Genomic DNA, 19,977 nt, shown 5'->3' with positions numbered 1-19,977 from the left:
TGATAAAACACCCCTCTTCGCGCAGGCATGGGAGGAGGAACAGCAGTTGTAATGGAAGGAGCACAAAATCTTTCCTGGATCCTTCTCCTGTAACTTTTCTGTGTAGCAAACCCAGTAAGTTTAGGAAGAGGGCTTCCATAATATATAGCTCATATATAGCACTGGTGAAAGCCACTGAAGCTGGAGGTAGGCAGAAAATAACTTAGAGGGAGGGCAGGGTTACATGCTGGTCATAGAACTATAGAAGAGAGACTGGAGCATTTCTAAGACCCAGGCATACAAAGTCTGCTTAGCACGACCTAATTAGAATAATAGAGAGCACCACTCCAACCCAGACCCCCTACCATCAGGCTAATAAGTACCTAGTAAAAGTAACAGTTAAATACTAATGAGAACCTCAGAAGAAACAGACCCTCCAGGAGGGAAGACCTAAAGCTGAGGGTGGAGCAGACATTGAGGAAAACATCTGGTCCACCTGAAGGGAGGTTATGCCTAGAGGAATTTGAAGTCTGTGGTGTACTGAGGGTAACCATAGCAACAGTAAACCTGAAACCTGCCTAACGTGATTACATAAAGCCCCTGCACTAAAAACCTAGCCAAAGGAAAGGTCTGCCCATTACCAAGTGTGGGAATGATTTGCCTCAGTCTCTGCTGTCCTGCCTAAGATATCCAGATATGCATGAAACTGTAGGTATATGGAAGGCAAGAGAACACAACATACTGGAAAGAGATAAAGCAGCATAAGCAGATGCAGGTGGAATGATCTGATGAGGAATTTAAAATAATTGATTAATACGTTAAAAACTGTATTAGTTGTCTGTGGCTGCCTAACATCACAGAATTTTAGCAGTTTAAAATCCTAGTAAGCTTCCTAGAAGCCCCATTATTTGAGAGGATTTGTGAGGCCCAAACTTAATCTCTTTTGTCTGACTCTCTTGAGTCAACTTTGATGTTTCTGAGGTCTTAAACAGAAGTTATTACCTTGGCTTTATCTCCAGAGCATGTTTTTCCTGGCAGTATCCTGGTTTTGAGATCTGCTCAGAAGACATTTCTTAATTTTAGCAGTTTTGCTATCTGGGAATTTCTGAAAATCCTGTCTCATTTTGGTGTAATAGTCTTTCCTTCAATTTGTATCTCTCTTCTCCCAATTTACTATGAGCACCAGGAAGAAACCAGCCAGTTCTTTCAACACTTTACTTGGAAATCTCCTTAGATTAGTTACCCAGTTGATTAGGCACATTTCCTCCTTTCCACATTACTAAAGATGATAGTGTTGGTAAACTTTCTGCCATCATATGCCATACTTCCCCTTCCTACAAGTTTCCAGTGATGTCTTCAGTAACGTTTCAGCCGAGTTTCTCAGTTCCTTGCTGACCATTGGCTGGAGGCCTTCCTCTGTTTCTTATTTCAAAGGCCTTTCTGTATGGTTGCCTACAACTTGGCAACTGGCTCTCATCAGAGTGAGCAAGAGTAATCAAGACAAAAGTCACTATCTTTTGGTAACCTAACTTCAGAAGTTACATTCAGTCAGTTTTGATAGTCATTACATCTATCCTATATACAAGGGTAGGGAATTAAACGAGGACATGTATACCAAGAGACATGGGCCACTGGGACCCATTTTAGAGGCTGGCTGCCACAATAACTTTGTGATTTTCCTAAATTTACTTGTTCTAATATATTTTCTGTAGATTCCTCAATATTTTCTACATACACAATCATATCATCTGCACATAAAATTTTACTTCTTTCTTTACAATTTCTATGCATCTTACTTATTTTCTTGCTTTATTGCACTGGCTAGAACCACCAGTCATTATTGAATAGAGAGTGGTATAATAGTTGACACTATTCCATTATTCCTGAAGTACAAGGAAGGGGACAAAGTTTTCTTTTCTCATCCTTACAGATGTGATACTGTAGGTATTTTATAGATGCTATTTATTAGAATGAAGTAGTTCCTTCAGTACTAGAGTGTAGAGAGTTTTTATTGTGAATAGGGTGAACTTTGACAAATGCCTTTTCTGCATTTAGAGATGATTATGTAAGATTTCTCCTTTATTCTATTACCCTGGTGAATTACATCAATTAATTTTCAACTCTTAAATAGATCTTGCCTTCCTGGGCTAAACCGAACTTGGATGTATTTTGTTTTTGTAACTCTAGATTTGTTTTTTAGAATTTTTCAGCTATATTTATTAGATAGATTGGACTGTACTTTTTGTTTATAAGTCCTTAGTATTAAGATTATGGCTGTTTCATAAAATGTGTATATTCTTGAAAGAAATAACCAGTGAATATTGAAATGTTAACTTTTGTGGTTCAAGTTTAAACATGAATTTAAATGATAAGCTATCTTATGGGTTTAAGTGTTATATATCGTTCTGTCTCTTATGCTTTGTTCCTTGGAAAATGTGTTTTATTCTTGGAGCTTTTAAAACAACATGTATTTTTATCAGTTTTGTCTATACCTAATCTCTCTTCCTGTATTCAAATTTATTTTTGTCATTTCCATTTTTGGTATCTTCATTACTATATTAATTTTAGAGTACACCATGCATTCCACCTTTCATCTCAGATTTCTTGTTTTACCTAGAGTCTTTAACCACTTATAATTTACTTAAAGGGAAAGAAAGTCATTTCTTAATAGGAATACAGTATACAGTTCCATTTTTTAAGATTTTTTTTATTTTTTTCAATTGTTTTAGTGAGGTACAGTTGATATACAGTATTATATGTTTCAGCTGTTCAACATAGTGATTCACAATTTTTAATGGTTATATTCCATTTATAGTTACGAAATATTGGCTGTATTCCCTGTGTTGCACAGTATATCTTTGTAACATATTTATTTTATACATAGTAGTTTGTACCTCTTAATCCCTTACACTTAGTTTGCCCCTTTGCTCTCCCCACTGGTAACTACTAGTTTGTTCTCTATATCTGGGAGTCTGTTTCTTTTTTGTTATATTCTCTAGCTTGTTTTATTTTTTAGATTCTACATATATGTAATACCATACAGTATTTGTCTTTCTCTGTCTTATTTCACTTATCATACTGTCCTCCAAGTCCATCCATATTGTTGCAAATGGCAAACTTTTATTCTTTTTTATGGTTAAGTAGTATTCCATGGTGTATTTACCACATCCTCCTTATCCATTCATCCGTTGATGGACGTTTAAGTTGAGTCCCTGTGTTGGCTACTGTAAACAGTGCTTTGATGACCGTTGAGGTGCATGCATCTTTTCGAATTAGTGTTTTTGTTTTTTTCAGATATACCCAGGCATGGAATTGATGGTTCATATGGTAGCTTTATTTTTAGTTTCTTGAGAAACTTCCACACTGTTTTCCATAGAAGCTACACCAATTTGCATTTTATTTCTTTTCCTGAGCAATCTATCTTTTCCTGTGTCTGTAATCTCCAGTACAAAGTTGAAGTGGCGAGAGCAGACATCCTTGGCTTTTTTGTGGTCATAGTGGGAAAGCATTCAATCTTTTGCCATGAAATGTGGTATTAGATGCGGGTTTTTTGTAGATGGCCTTTTTCAGGTTGAGGAAGTTTACTTTTCTTCCTATTTAATGAGTTTTTTTTGAATCATGAGTCACTGTTGGATGTTTTCAAACACCTTCCTGTATTTATTTAGAAGATCATGTGATTTTTGTTCTTTATTTTATTTTTATGTTGTAGTATGTTAATTGATGTTTGAGTGTTAAAACAACTTTTCATTCCTGGGCTAAATCCCAATTAGGCATATGTATGTTCCTTTTTTTCTTTTTCTTTTTTTTTTTTTTTAATGTTCCTGCATTATGCTTGCTGGTATTTTGTTGAGGATTTTTGCATCTACATTCATTTGCTATTGTTTTGTAGTTCTTAAAACCCTTTTGACATGGATTGCTATGTCCCTATGATTTCTTAAAGCACTGTTTTCCTTTAGACAGTAGCTTTTAAATAACAGTGAAGTGTTAAAATCTGTAGAGAGCATTAAGATGATTTCACTGATATATTTTTTACTGATGAAATATTTCTTTTTTACCATGCCTTTACACTTGCTTGAAAACAATATCCATTCCTGTCTGCTAGATGTCCTGTGAAATCTGTTCCTTCCTTCTCCGAATCTTACCCCACTAAGTTAATATTCAGAATTTATAAAATGTGACCAGCATTCCCTGCTCCCAAATGTGAGATATTAATCAGGGGAAGAAATTTATCTGGTTGACCACTGGGAATGTTTAAGCTGAAACATAAGCCTTCAGAGAAATTCAGTACTTTTGGCACAGGTTTCAGCCCAACCACCCAGCTCTAAGTGTATGAATTCTCTTGTTAGATAAAAGTGCATTTTGTGGACTTTTTCAGAAATACTCTCAGGTGTTAAATGCTGACATTGGTGATTTCTTACGTTAAGAACAGACTGTTGTCCTCCTTGTAAATAATTAGCAAGCCACCAGGGGGAATATCCTCTTGTCCAGAGTTTTAACTTTTCTGTCCTATTAGTCCAGTACTTCCATTTCCTGTATTTAGAGTCTCATTTTGTTAATTAGCTTATTGCTATGCTTTAAATGAGATAGAGGATTAGGTCTTTTTTTGTTACTTTGTGGTCTGAGAATGCTTTGATTAAAAATGTAGATCTTGATACCAGATATTTTCTCGTACGTGTGCCTCGTGGGAAATATCATTGAACATAAATAAGAAGACAGATTTCTGAGTAGCTATCAGATCTTGAGGTTGTTTTATTGGCAAGTCCTCTGCATTTAAAGGCTATATTAATATACTTGCTCATATTAACTATGCTAATAGGCCACAGAGAAGCCATGCATATCTTGAGATAGGCCGAGAGAAGTGTTACTCTTTGTGCTTAACACAGCTTGTTAATTTTATAGCCTTGCAGGGCATAATAAATTCTAAAGTCTAGTCCAATCACAGCAACATAACAAAGGATTTTTTTTAAAGCCCTGTTTAAATAGTGTAGCAACAAAAATTTTCAAACATACTGCAGAAACTAAATTAAGAAGAGAGTGATTTTTCTAGATAGAGCACTTTAAGTTTTGGGAAAAGCTCATCACAGCCTCTGCATTGTGGAATATATGCACAAGCATTTTTGCCCTCAATGATCCCTACAGCTTCCCTGAATTATCTTCAGATCCCACAAAGGGAGTAAGTAAATGTTGGGGTGTATGTTCTGACCTGGCAGGCTCCAGACATACTTTCTGCACTTACTTTAATGTTAACATAAATGTGGCAGTGTACTTTTTTTGTTACCGTTTTTCAGACTCTGGAAGCTTTGCTCGTTGAAGAAGCAGATCTTTGGGCCATTCCTCATATTTATATGGCTCTTATGAAAGGGACTGAAATGACTGGGGGCCATTGTTGTTAGGTTCCCTTTGGATATTCCAAACAGAATAAAGTTACTGTGGTTATTTTTTCCTATAGTAGGCATTTAGTGAATGTTTTCTTAATAAGTAAATGAAAATAAATGTTCTCTTACCACTTACGGATTTTCCTCTTCAGTCTTGTCTTTAAGATTTTACCAGTCTAAACAGGGAGAGATTTTGCCACATATTTTCTCACCTTGACAGCACTGATTTATTCTCTCCCTACAGTATATAACATCACCTCTTTCATCTTTATTTTATGCATAATCCTATGGATTCAGCCACTTGTCATCCACTTCCTCTTTCATCCCATGACTGTAGCTTTTGCCTAGATTGCAGTATTGTATGCCTTGTACCCTGAGAAAATGCTTGATAACTTCTTTCTTTACAAATATTCTATATTTTTAAAGGACATAGATACAGTAGTGGTATATATATCATATAGTGGAAATTATTGAACTTAAGCTGGGAAGAATTTTAAAAATTGTCTAGTCTGGCCTTTTTTGTTTATAAGTGGGAGTAGTGATGCCCAGAGAAATAGGCACACTTTGCCACAGTCACCATTTGTACATGGTTTTCTGATTTACAGGTTGGGAGTTTACTTGATCTAGAACAGTTTCTTAGCAAAGGTGTTATAGAAGCTGGCTGATAGATTTGGATGATAGAAATTATTAATGGTTCAAATGTGTGACAGGTTTAGAAAAATCTTAGAGGCAATGGGGAATTATTGTGAAAGATGTTAGTGCAAGTGTGCCTGAAAGTTCTGACAAGAGAAGGGAAGGCATTGTAAAGAGATGGTAACAAGGGAGGCAGGATAACCTGAGAGCACAGTGTGAATCCTCTACATATGTGTGTATTTGTTCTTTGTTACGTTGTGTGGACTCCTTGTAATTGTATCAGTGTTGGAGATTATCCTCTTAGAAAGATGCGCCTGAGTCCCAGTCATGAGTCTTGTGGCATACTAAACAAATAATAAGAGTTGAGGAAATGATTTGGATGTCATGATAAGCAAAAAGTGAACCTTTTTTTTTTGAAACTACTGTATACCATGCACTTTCACACAAAGTATTTCAAAGACCAAGATGCAGTCAAGTCTTGAACATTCATAATTCGAATTTTCATTCTGTTATCTCCTTGACTTTAATTTCTCCACTAGAAGGCTAGCAACAAAGGAAAGGCTGTGGAGTTCATGTTATTCAGAAATTGCTCTGGTAGAGCATGGGTGTGGAAGGAAGTAAACTTAGGAGCCCAAAGAAAAGGCTTGGATTTCCTGTGGATTTCACTCACCCTGTGTGATCTTATAGAACAAATGTGCTGTACTCTCCTTGGAGAATTAAGCACCAGTAACAGAAATGCAAGGCTAGCATCTTTGTTCACAAAGTAACGTGAAAACTAGGATTGTCATTTTAAGGTAAGTTTTAATTTTGTTGTGTAGGTTTTTTTTTTTTTTTAATTTTTCACCTCCGTGCTCTTGTCAGAAACCACCCCTTTTTGATTGGTTTGAGTTGGAGTACTTTTCAGAGTTAAGCATTAATGATGCATATTTTTGGTCATTGTTTTTAGCTTTATAATTCTTTTTGAACTAAGAATAAATGTGCGGATGCTTTTTATATTAATTCCATTTTACAGTTCCAGTTCAGTATTTAAATGCTACTGAGGAGTGCAGGGTATTCGTACCAGGAAAAAGTAAAATTGCCCATGTATGTTTACTGAAATATTTAAGACATATATATGTTGTTTATGTTTTGACAGGATTTAAATAGAAGTATGAAAAAGACCTAAGTCGAAATATATTGTGCCTATTTTAATAATAAAGAAATAAAACCTTTGTTTTAAAAATCGGTTATTTTTCTGTCCTGGATCATAATTGGGAGCCTATAAAGTGTAGGACTTTTCATGTTTTAGGATAATTCTGAATATTGGAAACATTCTTGATGTAAAAATCACATACATATTTTATTACAAAGGTATGGAATACTGCCTTATGAAAAGTTAATTTAAAACATTTTGAAAACATAAGGTATCCCTGAAAAAAGCAGCATGCCCCTGGAAGAAATCTAGTTTTGGTAAACCACAACTGTAGACACATATTTTATTTTATTCTCATAGGCATTTTCTTTTCATTTATGTATTTCTTTCAGAGTAAGTGAGGAAAAGGAAGTGACAGAAGAAAGACTCAAAGCTGAGCAGGAATCATTTGAGAGGAAGATCAGGCAGTTGGAAGAACAGAATGAACTGATCATCAAAGAAAGGGAAGATATCCTTTTTGAAAGTCCTCTTTTTTAACGTGCAGAAAGTTTGACTCTTTTATGAAGAAAATGTAAACTTCAGAGAAATAATTGTTCTAATTTATAACAGGGAATAAATCTGCATGGGCTGCCATTTCTAGGCAATCAGAACGACACTTAACAGCATGTGCTGGTGCTTCCTTGGTGCTTGATACAGCCATCCAGCTGGTCTGCGGCTGCTGTTACATTGTGGAGCACATATTTGTCAACTAAAAGAGACAATAAGAATTTTGGGCATTAAAATGTAGTGTTGGAACTTTATTAAATTCTGTTCCACTACTGTAATTGAGCCTGAAACCTCTTTGTCTTTGGCATGCTTTCCAGCTAGAACTTTGACAGTTTGAAGGAATTCTACTCTGAAATCATTAAAAAAAAAATCAGTTGTTATTTATAGATGATGTAATTGATAAATATTTATAGTGCAACATAATACCACCAAAGTATTCTCATGGAAGAGAAGACTTTTGGGTTTAGAATTAGAGAGCCAGATGCATAGCCTAGAATATTTACTAGCCAGCCCTGGACAGAAGAGTTTGCTTACCTCTGAATCTACCTTATAAGCTAAAGAGAAAAGGGAAAGGCGTATGGATAAAGTCAAAGACTTGGACATGCGTCATAGACCTATTTTGCATTTGGTGTAAAAGGATTTGACTTGAGTATTTATTATTGTTATTGTGAGTGAAGATTGGAGTAAATGTTAGACCATTTTCAAACATTGAAATGGTTTAGTTAGTGTGATTGGTTTAAGATTTTTTAAATCACCGAAAGATAAATGGTATTTGTGGACCTCGTCAAAGAAAAAAGAAAGGAAGATATGATCAAAAAACAGTGACATCCATGGTTTTTATTGCAAGTAGATTGCTCAGGTACAAATCTCCTTTACCAGCGTAAACCTCTCAAAGGTTGATACAGGTGATTTATAAAACTTAGAAACATAAAGCAAGGATATAATTTAAAGCAATATAGTTTTAACTACAAATACATTTACCTATCATATAAGAATGATTCAGACATATATACATGGAATCAGATAACTTTAAATTATTTTAAAGTTTGTTTCTGTATGAGGAACTATACTTCTGTATGAGGATACTGATTTTTGGCATTTTAAAGGTACGTTATACTAATTTATGGGTGTTTTGTTTTAAAAGTTCTAATAACTGGATTTATTGATCAACAATACAAGCACAGATCACCCCTTAGCAAAAAAAAAAAAGAAAAGATATTTTACATGTTTGTATTTGGATCAGGCCTTTAAAGGATTTGTTTTTATATTAAATAGGGAATTTATTACTAAAATATAAAAATTCCTGGTAATTTTAAGTCTGAAGAAAGAAAGCTTATTTTCTGAGAACTATGTAAATGAATATGCCATTTACAAAGTCAAGCAGTCTGATGAACCTAGTAGATTTTGCCTAGTTAAATGAGTATGAAAGGAGAAAGAAATCTGAAATGTAGAGAGAAATATATCCAATAATAATAATTCTGAAACATATTAGCGTGTAATAGTATAAGACACAAAGGATGTGGCCACTAGAAAAGGTGATTAATATATGAGCTAATTGTATTTCCAGAACGTATGTCTCAGGTCAGGATGGTATCAGAAGCTTGCAGAAGGAAAGTAAGGTCTGATGTTTGCTGACTTCACTGTTTTAACTGACAAACCAAGGGAAGTGACAGAGAAGAAAGCGTAGTGGACTTGTCAAAGTCCTGTTTTAGCCCTGACTAGCTGTCTGACCTTGGGAAAGCTACTGAACTTTTCTGAGTCTCTTTTTTCATCTATGCTATGTGGGTGGCTAACAATGCCTTTTTGGCAGGCTTGTTGAAATTTGGTAAATTCTTTACATTATGTGTGTAAAGAATCTAACAGTGTTTCTTTGGGGCACTGGAAGAAAGATGGCATTCTCGTTATTATTGCTGTTAGTATGGATGAGGGATGAGGTGGCTAGCTCCTCTGTTTCTCACTTCTGTGCCTTTTTTCAATGGGGTTTTGATGGTTTTCTTTAGGTTAAGCAAGTGCTTAGGCTGCTTAAATGCCCAGTAGGAGAGTGAAATTGATCTGCTTTATCTTCTAATTTCTATGAAAGAGAAAACCTTTCTGTATCAATTAATACCTGTTGGGTGCTCACTGAGAGCAAACTAGGTCTTACTTTCCTCTCCCAGAAACCAGACTGACAGAAATGTTGGGCTTTTTTTCTCCTTCTGATCTGTTTCCATTATCTCTCTGATTGGGAGTTAGTAAATTAAAGGGTTTAGACGTACTTATAGCTCAGATCCTTGAGCCCATTGCATCAGAGGTCACTTTAGAAACCTTGACCTAGGAGGAAAGAATTTTAAAGGAACCAACCTAAACCTTTTTGAAGAATGTTTTAAAATGAGCCAAAGGCATGTGCTGAAAATAGACTAGTGAAAATTCACAAGGATTTTATCTAATTATGTAAAAAGAAATCATTGGTTCAAATAACAGTAATACTTTAGAGGTATTCAAGGCTTTCTGTTTATGCATCTCTGCTACAGGAGCCAGACTAGTGTGATCTGTTATAGACTTTTGTCAGGAATAGGAACCATACTGCAGGATGCTCTGTCTTAGATCTGGGTGGGATGGTGTTGGGTGGGTAGGCAGGGCAGGGAAGGGCAGTAGAAATATGTTTCATGAGAAAGGAAATCAGTTTCAAAAGAAAGGGTAAGTATCCCCTCTCTAATTAATCTTTCTGACCCTTCATAAAAAAAGGCAGGAGATTCTCTAGTCTTGGAAATAGTTTTGGGGAGAATTAAAAATCTAAACTTAGTAAAGACCAGAGGAGAGGGTGTTTTGGTGTCTTGCAGTGCAGTATATGAATATAGCAACACCTTATCAGCTTTGATGAATCTTGGCCTTTTTGTTTTGAATAAATATTGAATTTGGGGTTTTTTTATGTTTACAAGTTGAATTTTACGGTGATAGAATCACTTCTGTGTACTTGGATAAAGTCAGTTTATTCCATTTAACAAGCCCTAGGCACTAGTGTTTTACTAATGTAATAGCGATCTCTAATACAATAGAAGTTGTACTTTAGGGGGCCATTTTATTTGCTCTGTGATGCTGTATAACTTTAGCAGGTTTTGGACCATTATTTCTTTACATTATCCTGGAATGTCAGTTTAAATCATAATAGATTAAATAACTCTTTACATTTGTATTACAAAAAAAATAACCAGGCTTAAGATGAGAACTGGTTATTACTAGTATTGTTGTTGCCGAAACTGTTCTTAAAGGTTAATTTGTTCTCTTAAAAAGTACTGAGATGTTAATGCTAACTGGAGGGAGAAATTGATGATAAATATTTGCAGAAAGTAAAAGAATATATAAAAATTTTATCCGTATACTTAGTTTCATTTCAGTAAGCCTTTAGAGGTTGAGTTACTCTGTGGTAGTGAGTTACATTCACACTTTACTTTTCTGGAACTCATCCAAGAATAAGAATAAAGAGAAGTACCCCTCACCTGCTCTGGTCCCCACATGTGCACCTTCTCATATGAGAGTTCCTGAGGCTGTCACGTGTATAATGATAAACTCATTATCTGGTATCTAGTTTGTAAGTCCGCTGCAGATTAGAAGTAGACAATTTAGAAGTGGAGAAAGGAGCTACAGTGAGAGTGCTGAAGTTGACAGGGAGACTATTAAAAACCACGTAAGAACTGAAAATGCCCAACAGTCTAGAACGTCTAACCACCTAGATATCTCGAGGCCATCATATATCAAAAGCAGTGCAGTACTTAATTTAACATTCATAATGATGATTCTGAGGCATCAAAATAATGCTAAATTATTTTTATCCCGTTACATTTTTTTTTTTTGGTACTTCTAATACTTCTATTAGTAAGACATCTTACATTTGCGTGTTGGTTTTCTATTTACAGAGCACTTTCTCTTGTACTTTTTAATATTCACAGCAACCTAATTAAGTTAGGTGAGGCAGATACTCTTATCCTGATTTTACAGATAAAGATACAGGTCCTGGAGAGGTAACTGGAACAGAGCCCATTGCCGAATTAAGAGTGAAATCTTTCAACACCAAATGTCTTTGCATTACACCAAATTATTTCTGCAGCGAATGATACAAACATCAATCAGCCTTACTTTTCTAGTCTGCTTTATAGTTAAAGCAGAATTTTATAAAAAATTGTGATATATTTTACAGTACTTTTTATCCAAAGTTGATTAAAAAAATTTGGCGGGGGATGCTCAATAGAGTGTAACCTAATTATCCAGGAATCCAGGTATGTAGAATGTTCCTGAGATTCTCTTGTATTTTGGCTTTTCTACCCAGTCAAGTCTTTATCATTTTCCCTCTGAAATCTTATTCTGAACCCATTGTCCTTTGCTGTTGTCACTGACACTTCACTGCTTTTCCTGTGTGGTAAGTATCCTTTTGCCCCATCTCCGTTGTCTCCCAACTGCCCTTTGACTGACTTCATTTTATCACTACTGCCAGATTAATCTTTCTTAAGGACTGCTTTTATTACATTACTTGGCTTTTTAATAACTTTTCTTGGCTTCTTATGGCCTAAAGTATCAAATGCATGTTCTTAATTTTGTCATTCAAGCCCTCTGTTACTGACACCATGTAACATACTTGACCTTCATTTTTATTACTCCCTTGTGTGGCACTTACATACTGGGTATAAGTATTGGAAAAACCAATAAGTTTTTCCTACTTATTACATGTTTTTCCTATTTCTTTGTAATTAATCCTTTTACTAGTTTTCTTTGACACTTTAGGACATTTTCATTTAGGACATTTGTCTCTTAGAACTCCTCAAGCATTCATACCTGTACCAGCTGCCCTAACTTATGCACCTTATGGTTCCTTGGGCAGCTGTGGTTAGTATTCTTTCAACAGTACTGGATTTTGAATAAGAAATTTTTAGTTGGTCTCGGATCAGGTACTTATACCTTTGTGACTTTACACAAGTCATTGTAGGAGCATTTCAATGGCATTTTAGAAGAATAAGCAAATTTGCAGCGCCTTTAGACTTGAGTGGGGATGAGAAAGGGAAGGCTGTGACAAAAAGGAGATATTGTCTAGCCAAAGGGATATCTGTATTTGAAGAAATGCTTTTTAGATTGTGTTAAGACTGGAAAAAATTTTGAGTATGTTCATATGTTGAAACAAATATTCTAGGAAATGATTAAGATCTGCTTTCCAACTCATAGTACCTTTTCCGATTGTTAGTTTTTCTTCTGTGAAAATGCAAGAAGTCTTGAAGAAATCTTGATAAATTTATCTGTTAAACTTACATGCTTTGGAGAATTGAGATACGAGATTATGCTTTTCAACCACTTTTCCCTCCATTCAGGGCTTAGCAAGGTTCATTTATTTCTGCATGTATGTATTTGTTACTTTACAGTATGTGCTATGGGCTGAATTGTGTCCCTCCAAAATTCATATTTAAGCCATAACCCCCCAATGTGATTATCTGGAGGAGGGTTTCTAGGGGATGATTAAGCTTGAATGAGGTCGTATGGGTGGGACCCTAATCCAGTAGGGCTGTGGCCTTGTAAGGAGAAGAAGGCAGATCCCTTTCCCTTTTCCCCTCTCCCTACGTGTGAGGACACAGCAAGAAGGGGGCCATCTGAAAGCCAGGAAGAAAGCGCTCACCAGAAACCAAAAATCCTGTGGGACCTTGATGTTGGACTTCCCAGCCTCTCAAACTATGAGAAAATAAATTCACCCAGTCTGTGATGTTTTGTCATGACAGCTTGAGCAGGTTTAGATAGCATTTAATATGCACTCAGTTCTTTGGTATTTTCATCCTATGTATTAACTGAAAGGGCCTTTCAGTGTATCTGTAGAAGGGTAGGGTTTCTAAATTTCCAAATAGTGTGTTTTCAGGTAACATTCTCTGATCATGTTCCCTTATCTTTATTCTCCTGGTTGGATATTAATGCACTTTGAACAGTGATTTTTAAAATATTATTTTGAATTTTTTTCATAAGGTTTGCTTTTAGAGATCTTCCTGCCTCATTGTTTGAGATGCTTTTAATATCTGCAGTGTACCATCTTATGATGAAACAGAGACCTTTGCTTTCCAGGTCTGGTTTTGATAGTGTTTTGATTTCTTTGACTTGCTGAAGCCTCTAAATGTGGAGAGTTTCTGTGTTGCTTTGCAGTGAGTGACACTGGAATTCAAATAGATACGGCTTGGGGCTTCTAAAAAGGCTCTCGTGGCTAAGGTTTTCACTGGTTTTTGATGTCCACATGTAAATAAGCTAAGCAGACTGAAATTCAAAAAAATTGATTTTCTATATCTCTGTTTAATTAAAAATGTTTTTTCAGTGATAGTTCTGCACTGGAGAAATAGTACTAAATCTGTTTAGCATAATTTAAAATTACTTTGGAGAGTTTCAACAGTTCTGGCATGAAGAAATAGACTTTCGTTAAATCAATCCCATAATAATTATTATGTAGGCGAGTTTATTATTTCATTTAGCCTTTTACATTACTGATGTTCTTTAAAGGGCTGTTCTGACGTAATCTCTCCAGCTAAATCTATTTGCCATACCACAGCTTATAATTGCTTTAGATTGGAAGATTATAATGAATGACCTTATTATTAACCAGTAGCAAATCTGTCATACGTTCCTAGCCTTAGTATGGCCTTTACTTATGAATAGTTAAATGATTCAGATGTCAACATTATCACTTTGGTTAGAAACTTACACAGTAACATTTCCTTTTTTATTTTTATAGTTTCGCTCAAGATTTGACATCTCCAAGCTCTATAACTTTTCAGAAGTAGTAAATTTAATAATGGTATAGTCATGTAATGATCAGAAATTAACTGAATATCTGAAATGGATCTCCCTTTAGATAAGATGGTAAAGATTGTCACCCTCTCCCAATTTTATTATCTTTTGTTAATACAGAAACCCCAGACTATTCAGCTATTTTCCTGGAATCCTCAGACTGGTGAAAAATGGGGAAAGAGTTCTTCCTATCAAAAAATCTTACACAGTCATTGAACTTCTAAATAAATACGACCTAGAAAATTCAAATATCTAAAGATAATACTTGTTTATCTTCCAGTTGGTGTTCCCCTTGGCCAGTTTTTCAAATAGTTGTTATAATGTGTGTGCTTCATTTTTGGTCGTACCCTTAAAAGACCTTTACCTACACAAAGGCTCATAAACAGGAAAAGTGGCAACAGGCTAAGGAGAACATATGAGAAAGATGAAAACAACGGGAAAGAAGATTAAGAATAATAATTGCCCTAGTGGGAAATTTGTACTAGAGAAAGTTTGACAGTGGGGAAAAGAGCCTATGATGTGGTGATGGAAGAGAATTGTTATAAGATGAGTGCAGGGAAAAGTTGCCAGATAGCTGCCTCTGTCTCACATAACCCCAAGGCATCAATCAGTGTGCCGGGCTAAAAGCACGAGGACTAGTTTAGCAGTCTAGTGGCAAGGGAGTGAGAGCAGGTTTTAGTATGATGGTAGGTCTAACCATTTTGAGATACTACATCATTTATAAGTATATTCTTTGTACAGCATTATGTAGTAATTTGAGATGACAGAGAAGTGCTTTATGCTGCTAAGGCAGCTTTTTAATTTTTATTGAGTGAAAAAAACTATGTGAAAAGTCCATTATATAAACTGCTAGTTGATTAGAAATTGAGTGTCACAACTATAGCTTACCTCAGTATGTGATATAACAAAAACTCAGTAATATTTTGGAAAGACACCACAATCATAAACTTGAAATCTTGACTTAGTTTTGCCTTTAAACTAGCTGTATGACCTTGGATAAATTAATCTCTGCAAGTCTTATTTTCATTATATTTATTTAACATGTTAATAATATCTGAACTATGTACCATGTGAGGTGATTAAAACTATAAAGCCCTATAAAAACTTAAGGTCTACAGAAATATTTTCTTGCCCTGGAAAAGTTTACAGCATACAAATAGATACGAAGATGTAGTTGATAAATCTTTATGTTTTTATTCTTCAGTCTTTAATAATATTCCCTAGCACATTTAAAATGTTATCTTTTCAAGCATGCTGTGAATTTAAATTACCCTCTTTTTGTACAAAAGCAAATGCTATTACAGTTCTTTTTTAAGTTATGGTGTATTTTATCTTATCGTTTACTTTATTTTTTATTGAGGCAACATTGATTTATAACATTATATAGGTTTCATGTGTAAAACATTGTATTTCTGCTCCTGTATACCCCACATGTGCTCACCACCAAAAATTTATTTTCCATCCATCATCATACAGTTGGTTGATCCCCTTTACCCATTTTGCCCTCACCCCTGATAACTCCCACCCCCCCAAACTTCTCTCCGGTAACCACTACTCTTCTCTGTATCTACATATCTGTTTTTGTTTGTTTTGGTTTGTTCATTTATTTTATTTTTTGTTTATTAGGTTTTCTTATGTTCCATACATACATGAGTATGGTATTTGTCTTTTTATTTCGTGACTTATTTCACTTAATGTAATACCCTCAGGGTCTGTCCATGTTACTGCAAATAGCAGTATTTCATCCTTTGTTATGGCTCTGTAGTATTCCATAGCATATACACACAGACACACACACATACATACACTTTATCCATTCATCTGTCGATGGGTACTTAAGTTGTTTCCATATCTTGGCTATTGTAAATAATACTGAAATGATCATGGGGGTGTAGAAATCTTTTTGCATGAGGGTTTACATGACCACTGTAATTTCAAAATAAACGTATAATCATTATATATAACAAGACTGTGTCCTGAGATTCAGCAAATTTTTTCACATTTGGTAGATGCTGAAATGTTTTCTCTTTTCCTAGATGCTAGAAAAGGATGAAGGAGTGGCTTAGTTGCATACATTAAAGAAACAGAATAAATTGTGAAAGTTGACAGAAGTAGAGTGGTAACAAGGCATTTCTCTGTTTGCATTTCTGCTCTATCAGCATTTCCTTGGTGTTACGTGCTAACTAAACTTGAATGTTAAACAACAGGGATTTTCCAACTTCTTAATTTCTTGCACTAAATAGTTAATATTATAAGAAAGTCCATCTTTTGGCCAAAAAGGAAATTTGAATTTTGTTCTTAAATTTCCAACCCCTTAGTTCTACAGAATTCACTGAGACATAAATGCAGAACTGAGTGGAATTTATCTGTTTTATCTGGCATCATCTTGGAATGAAACTATCCTCTATACTGGTGTGATTACCACTGCATGTTTTCATTTCTTAGCCTCCCTCTGAAAAGAAAAGGACCATCTGCCATGTATATGTTAATAAATGTTTTTAAATGCAATTCAAATATTAAAGATTTCTTATTGGTGTTACATGATCAATCTTGTAAAATTTTGATATTTTTACATAAAGGTTAGCCCTTCCTATGATCAAAATACCCCAGGGCGATAGTATTGGGAGTACTGTTTTAGTGATAAAGATTATAGTGTGGGTAAGTTTCCTACAAGGCCCCATGATGGTAATACCCCTAGATTTTGTCGTTAAAGAAAACTGCTGAGAGGCAATAATTTTTTTTGTATGTGTCCCATTTTCATTAATGCATGGTAATTGATGGAGTTGCAGTGACTTGTAGCAGTAATGAGTTCTAAACATAATAATGCACTCTTTTCTAATAAGTGAGCACTGCTGGGGTTTAAAAGCATACTAAATCAGTTGCTTTAGTATGAATTTATTAGTTTTTTTCAGCATTAGCTTTAATAGTAGTTATTTACATAAGCGTACATCCCATTAACCGCCATCAGGGCTGGAAAACATGCTGAACTGTTCATATTTTCATATAATTATTGAACATAATGGTTTCATTTGCATTTCTAAACAGTGATGTTTCTGTCAGCCTTGGAAATAGTGTCTTTACGCAGTCCCTATTTCACATCCACTTATTTGACATCGTTAAATTTTATGCTAATGTGCTTCCCTAGAATATCATCAGTAGGACAGATGCTTGTGCTTTAATATACAAATCAGGGATGCTTTTCCATCCCCCAAATGGCAAAGGAAGTTTTTAAAATCTGCACTTTTAGATACAGAGTCTGTCTCCATGTAAATAGGTTTACGAAATAAAACTTTCAGGGTTAAATGTCATAATCTGGTTTTCTCTTCAGAATACTTCATTATGAATAACTATTTACCTGACTAAGGTTAGTTTTGTTGTCTTAAATGAGGAGATGAATCTTAGTAAAGATCTTGTTGCTTATGAATATTTAGAATTACGCTTCTAAAATGTTGATCTTGAGATGCACAATTTTTAGTGCCTTTCAATATCTCAGGCCACAGTGTTAGTTTTCAAAGTATTCCCTATATTTTTGTTCCTTTAGTTTCTTAACCTGGATTGTAATATCTCATGGTGGAAGCTGTTATGTTAATGCTTTTGGGATCTAAGCTTTTTATGTGCTCTTCGAAAATGTTCAGTGTGAAAAAAAATATGAGTCACTTGGTGGGGGAAGGGTGCAGGATGGGATGCCAAGAGCATGTCAGTGAGGTAGCAGAACTAATACGGAAGGACAGGTTTTATGGAAAAACTCCTTGCCTTTTGGACATCTGTGTGTACTGTCAGCTTTTGTTTCTCAAACATTGTGGATGCTTTGGTGAATGCTGTCAGTCAGATGGCTGGAAATTTTTAAACAAGAGCAACCAACTAAAGAATTGGTTGGAGGGTTGATTCTTGGGACTACCACTTTTTGTTCTTTTTCGTCCCCTTTTTTTCATGTGTTCTTACAGCGCAGAGCAACATTCTACTGTTGACTCTTAGTGGACCTGCAGTGCCATAGCTGACTCTGCAAAGTTCAAAATGCAAGGTTGGCATTCTGGCAAGATAGGCTAAAGAAACAGCTTTAAGAGTTCTTGCCCCAAATTACTTGCTAAAAATATTTTAGAACTGATAGAGCATAAAATTGATGCAGCATAAAAGGATTATTTGCATAGAAATGTTGTTGGGCTTTACAGGTCAGAAGGCACTGAAATTTTTGCAAGGACTTCTGTTCTTCGGGGAATTTCCAGAGAAGAAATATGATAAGAGTTGTGGAGAAACTGCTATAGAGGTAGCTATTCATTTTTACCCCAACTTTTTCATGAGTTTTCTGTATTGTCTCTTAAGATAGTCTGAGATTAGTACTTCTCACAAGGATGGGATCCTCTGAACTCTGGTATTGAAAACTGGTCATGCCCCTCTGTCTATGGAAAATGTAGCCTTCACTGTCGCCAGGTAGAAATTGTATGTGAAAAATTTTAGAAAGTTCTTAAAATCTAGCCTTACTTATTATAAGCAAGGCAGTGTTTTCAACTCTCTATAAAGCGATTTGTGGTTGCATTCTTCAGCAAACAACTGTTTTTGGTGGGGTATAGTTTACGTATTTTCTCTTTTATGACTGAGGGAAGACAATTACCACCACCCTTTTAGAGGTGGTGAGAGTACTTAGAAATAAATGTCAAGCACTGAGAGGTGCCTGAGTGACACCTGTTCTGCGAAGCTGCAGGGACTCTTTGGCATCCACTGTGTTGCAGCTGTTTAAGCAACTTTAATTTAGGGTACTTGATTTTTCAATGCATATATTTTATTTATTTTTCCATCATTAGCTAGGAAGTAATTCGTCTTAGAATTCTGTAGCCTGAGATATTTACAAATGTGTATCTATTACTCTTTTGTCAGCTATATGATTAGTGCTAGTATTTGAGGACATAGGAGGAGCCTAGGGAATAGTTGATAATTAATACTTTATTTAATTAAAACATTTTAATTTATTTTTCCCTGATTTAAAAAATAATACATGCATATTATGGAATATTTCATTCTTGAAATCATCAGTATGTGGCACATTCATATTTTCCTAGTTCATTTAGTCATCACTTGAGTAGCTAGATGGAAGCAAGCAGGTCCAATTTGACATTACAATGAAATTCAGATCTCTTGCCTTTAATTTTCTTTTATTATATTTTATTTATATTTTCAATTATATTTTATTTTAGATGAACTATTAAACATCTGTTTTAAACACAACAGAAAAGTCAGCCAGAAGATGTTTAATGGTATATGTTTATAGAATACTTGCCAGTTCAATTGTGTAATGATATTTGCAGAAGTTTGCAGCTCAGTTTTACGGTTATGTCTAGGTGGCGAGGAGGACCCAAAAGAATGAGAAATCTGAAATTGATGTGATTTTAAGGGAAATGCTGGGAAAAGAAAATTTCCATGGAGCTTATTTAGTGCTCAGAACACCTGTGCTTTGCTAAGCCAGGCAGTTAAATACAGCTCTGTGATGGGTGTAAGTAACTCTTTAAACTTCAGATTCCTTTTCTGAAAAATTAG

General features: G+C 35.1%; 1 protein-coding gene across 10 annotated transcripts in view; it reads left to right on the top strand.

Annotated features, from left to right (window-relative positions):
* The window catches only part of KIAA1328 (KIAA1328 ortholog), a 171,986-nt gene that overhangs the window by 17,920 nt on the left and 134,089 nt on the right, over positions 1 to 19,977 (top strand). For all 10 annotated transcript variants that reach the window (XM_072948983.1, XM_072948984.1, XM_072948982.1 and 7 more), the window contains one exon: positions 7,512 to 7,627. In XM_072948983.1, the coding sequence (XP_072805084.1) occupies positions 7,512 to 7,627 (116 nt within the window). The remainder of the gene's footprint in view (positions 1 to 7,511; positions 7,628 to 19,977) is intronic.

This window comes from Vicugna pacos, chromosome 24 (assembly GCF_048564905.1).
Source record: "Vicugna pacos chromosome 24, VicPac4, whole genome shotgun sequence".
NCBI classification, from domain to species: Eukaryota; Metazoa; Chordata; class Mammalia; order Artiodactyla; family Camelidae; genus Vicugna; species Vicugna pacos.
The sequence above is the reverse complement of the archived record's forward strand: the minus strand, read 5'-3'. Positions and strand labels throughout refer to the sequence as shown.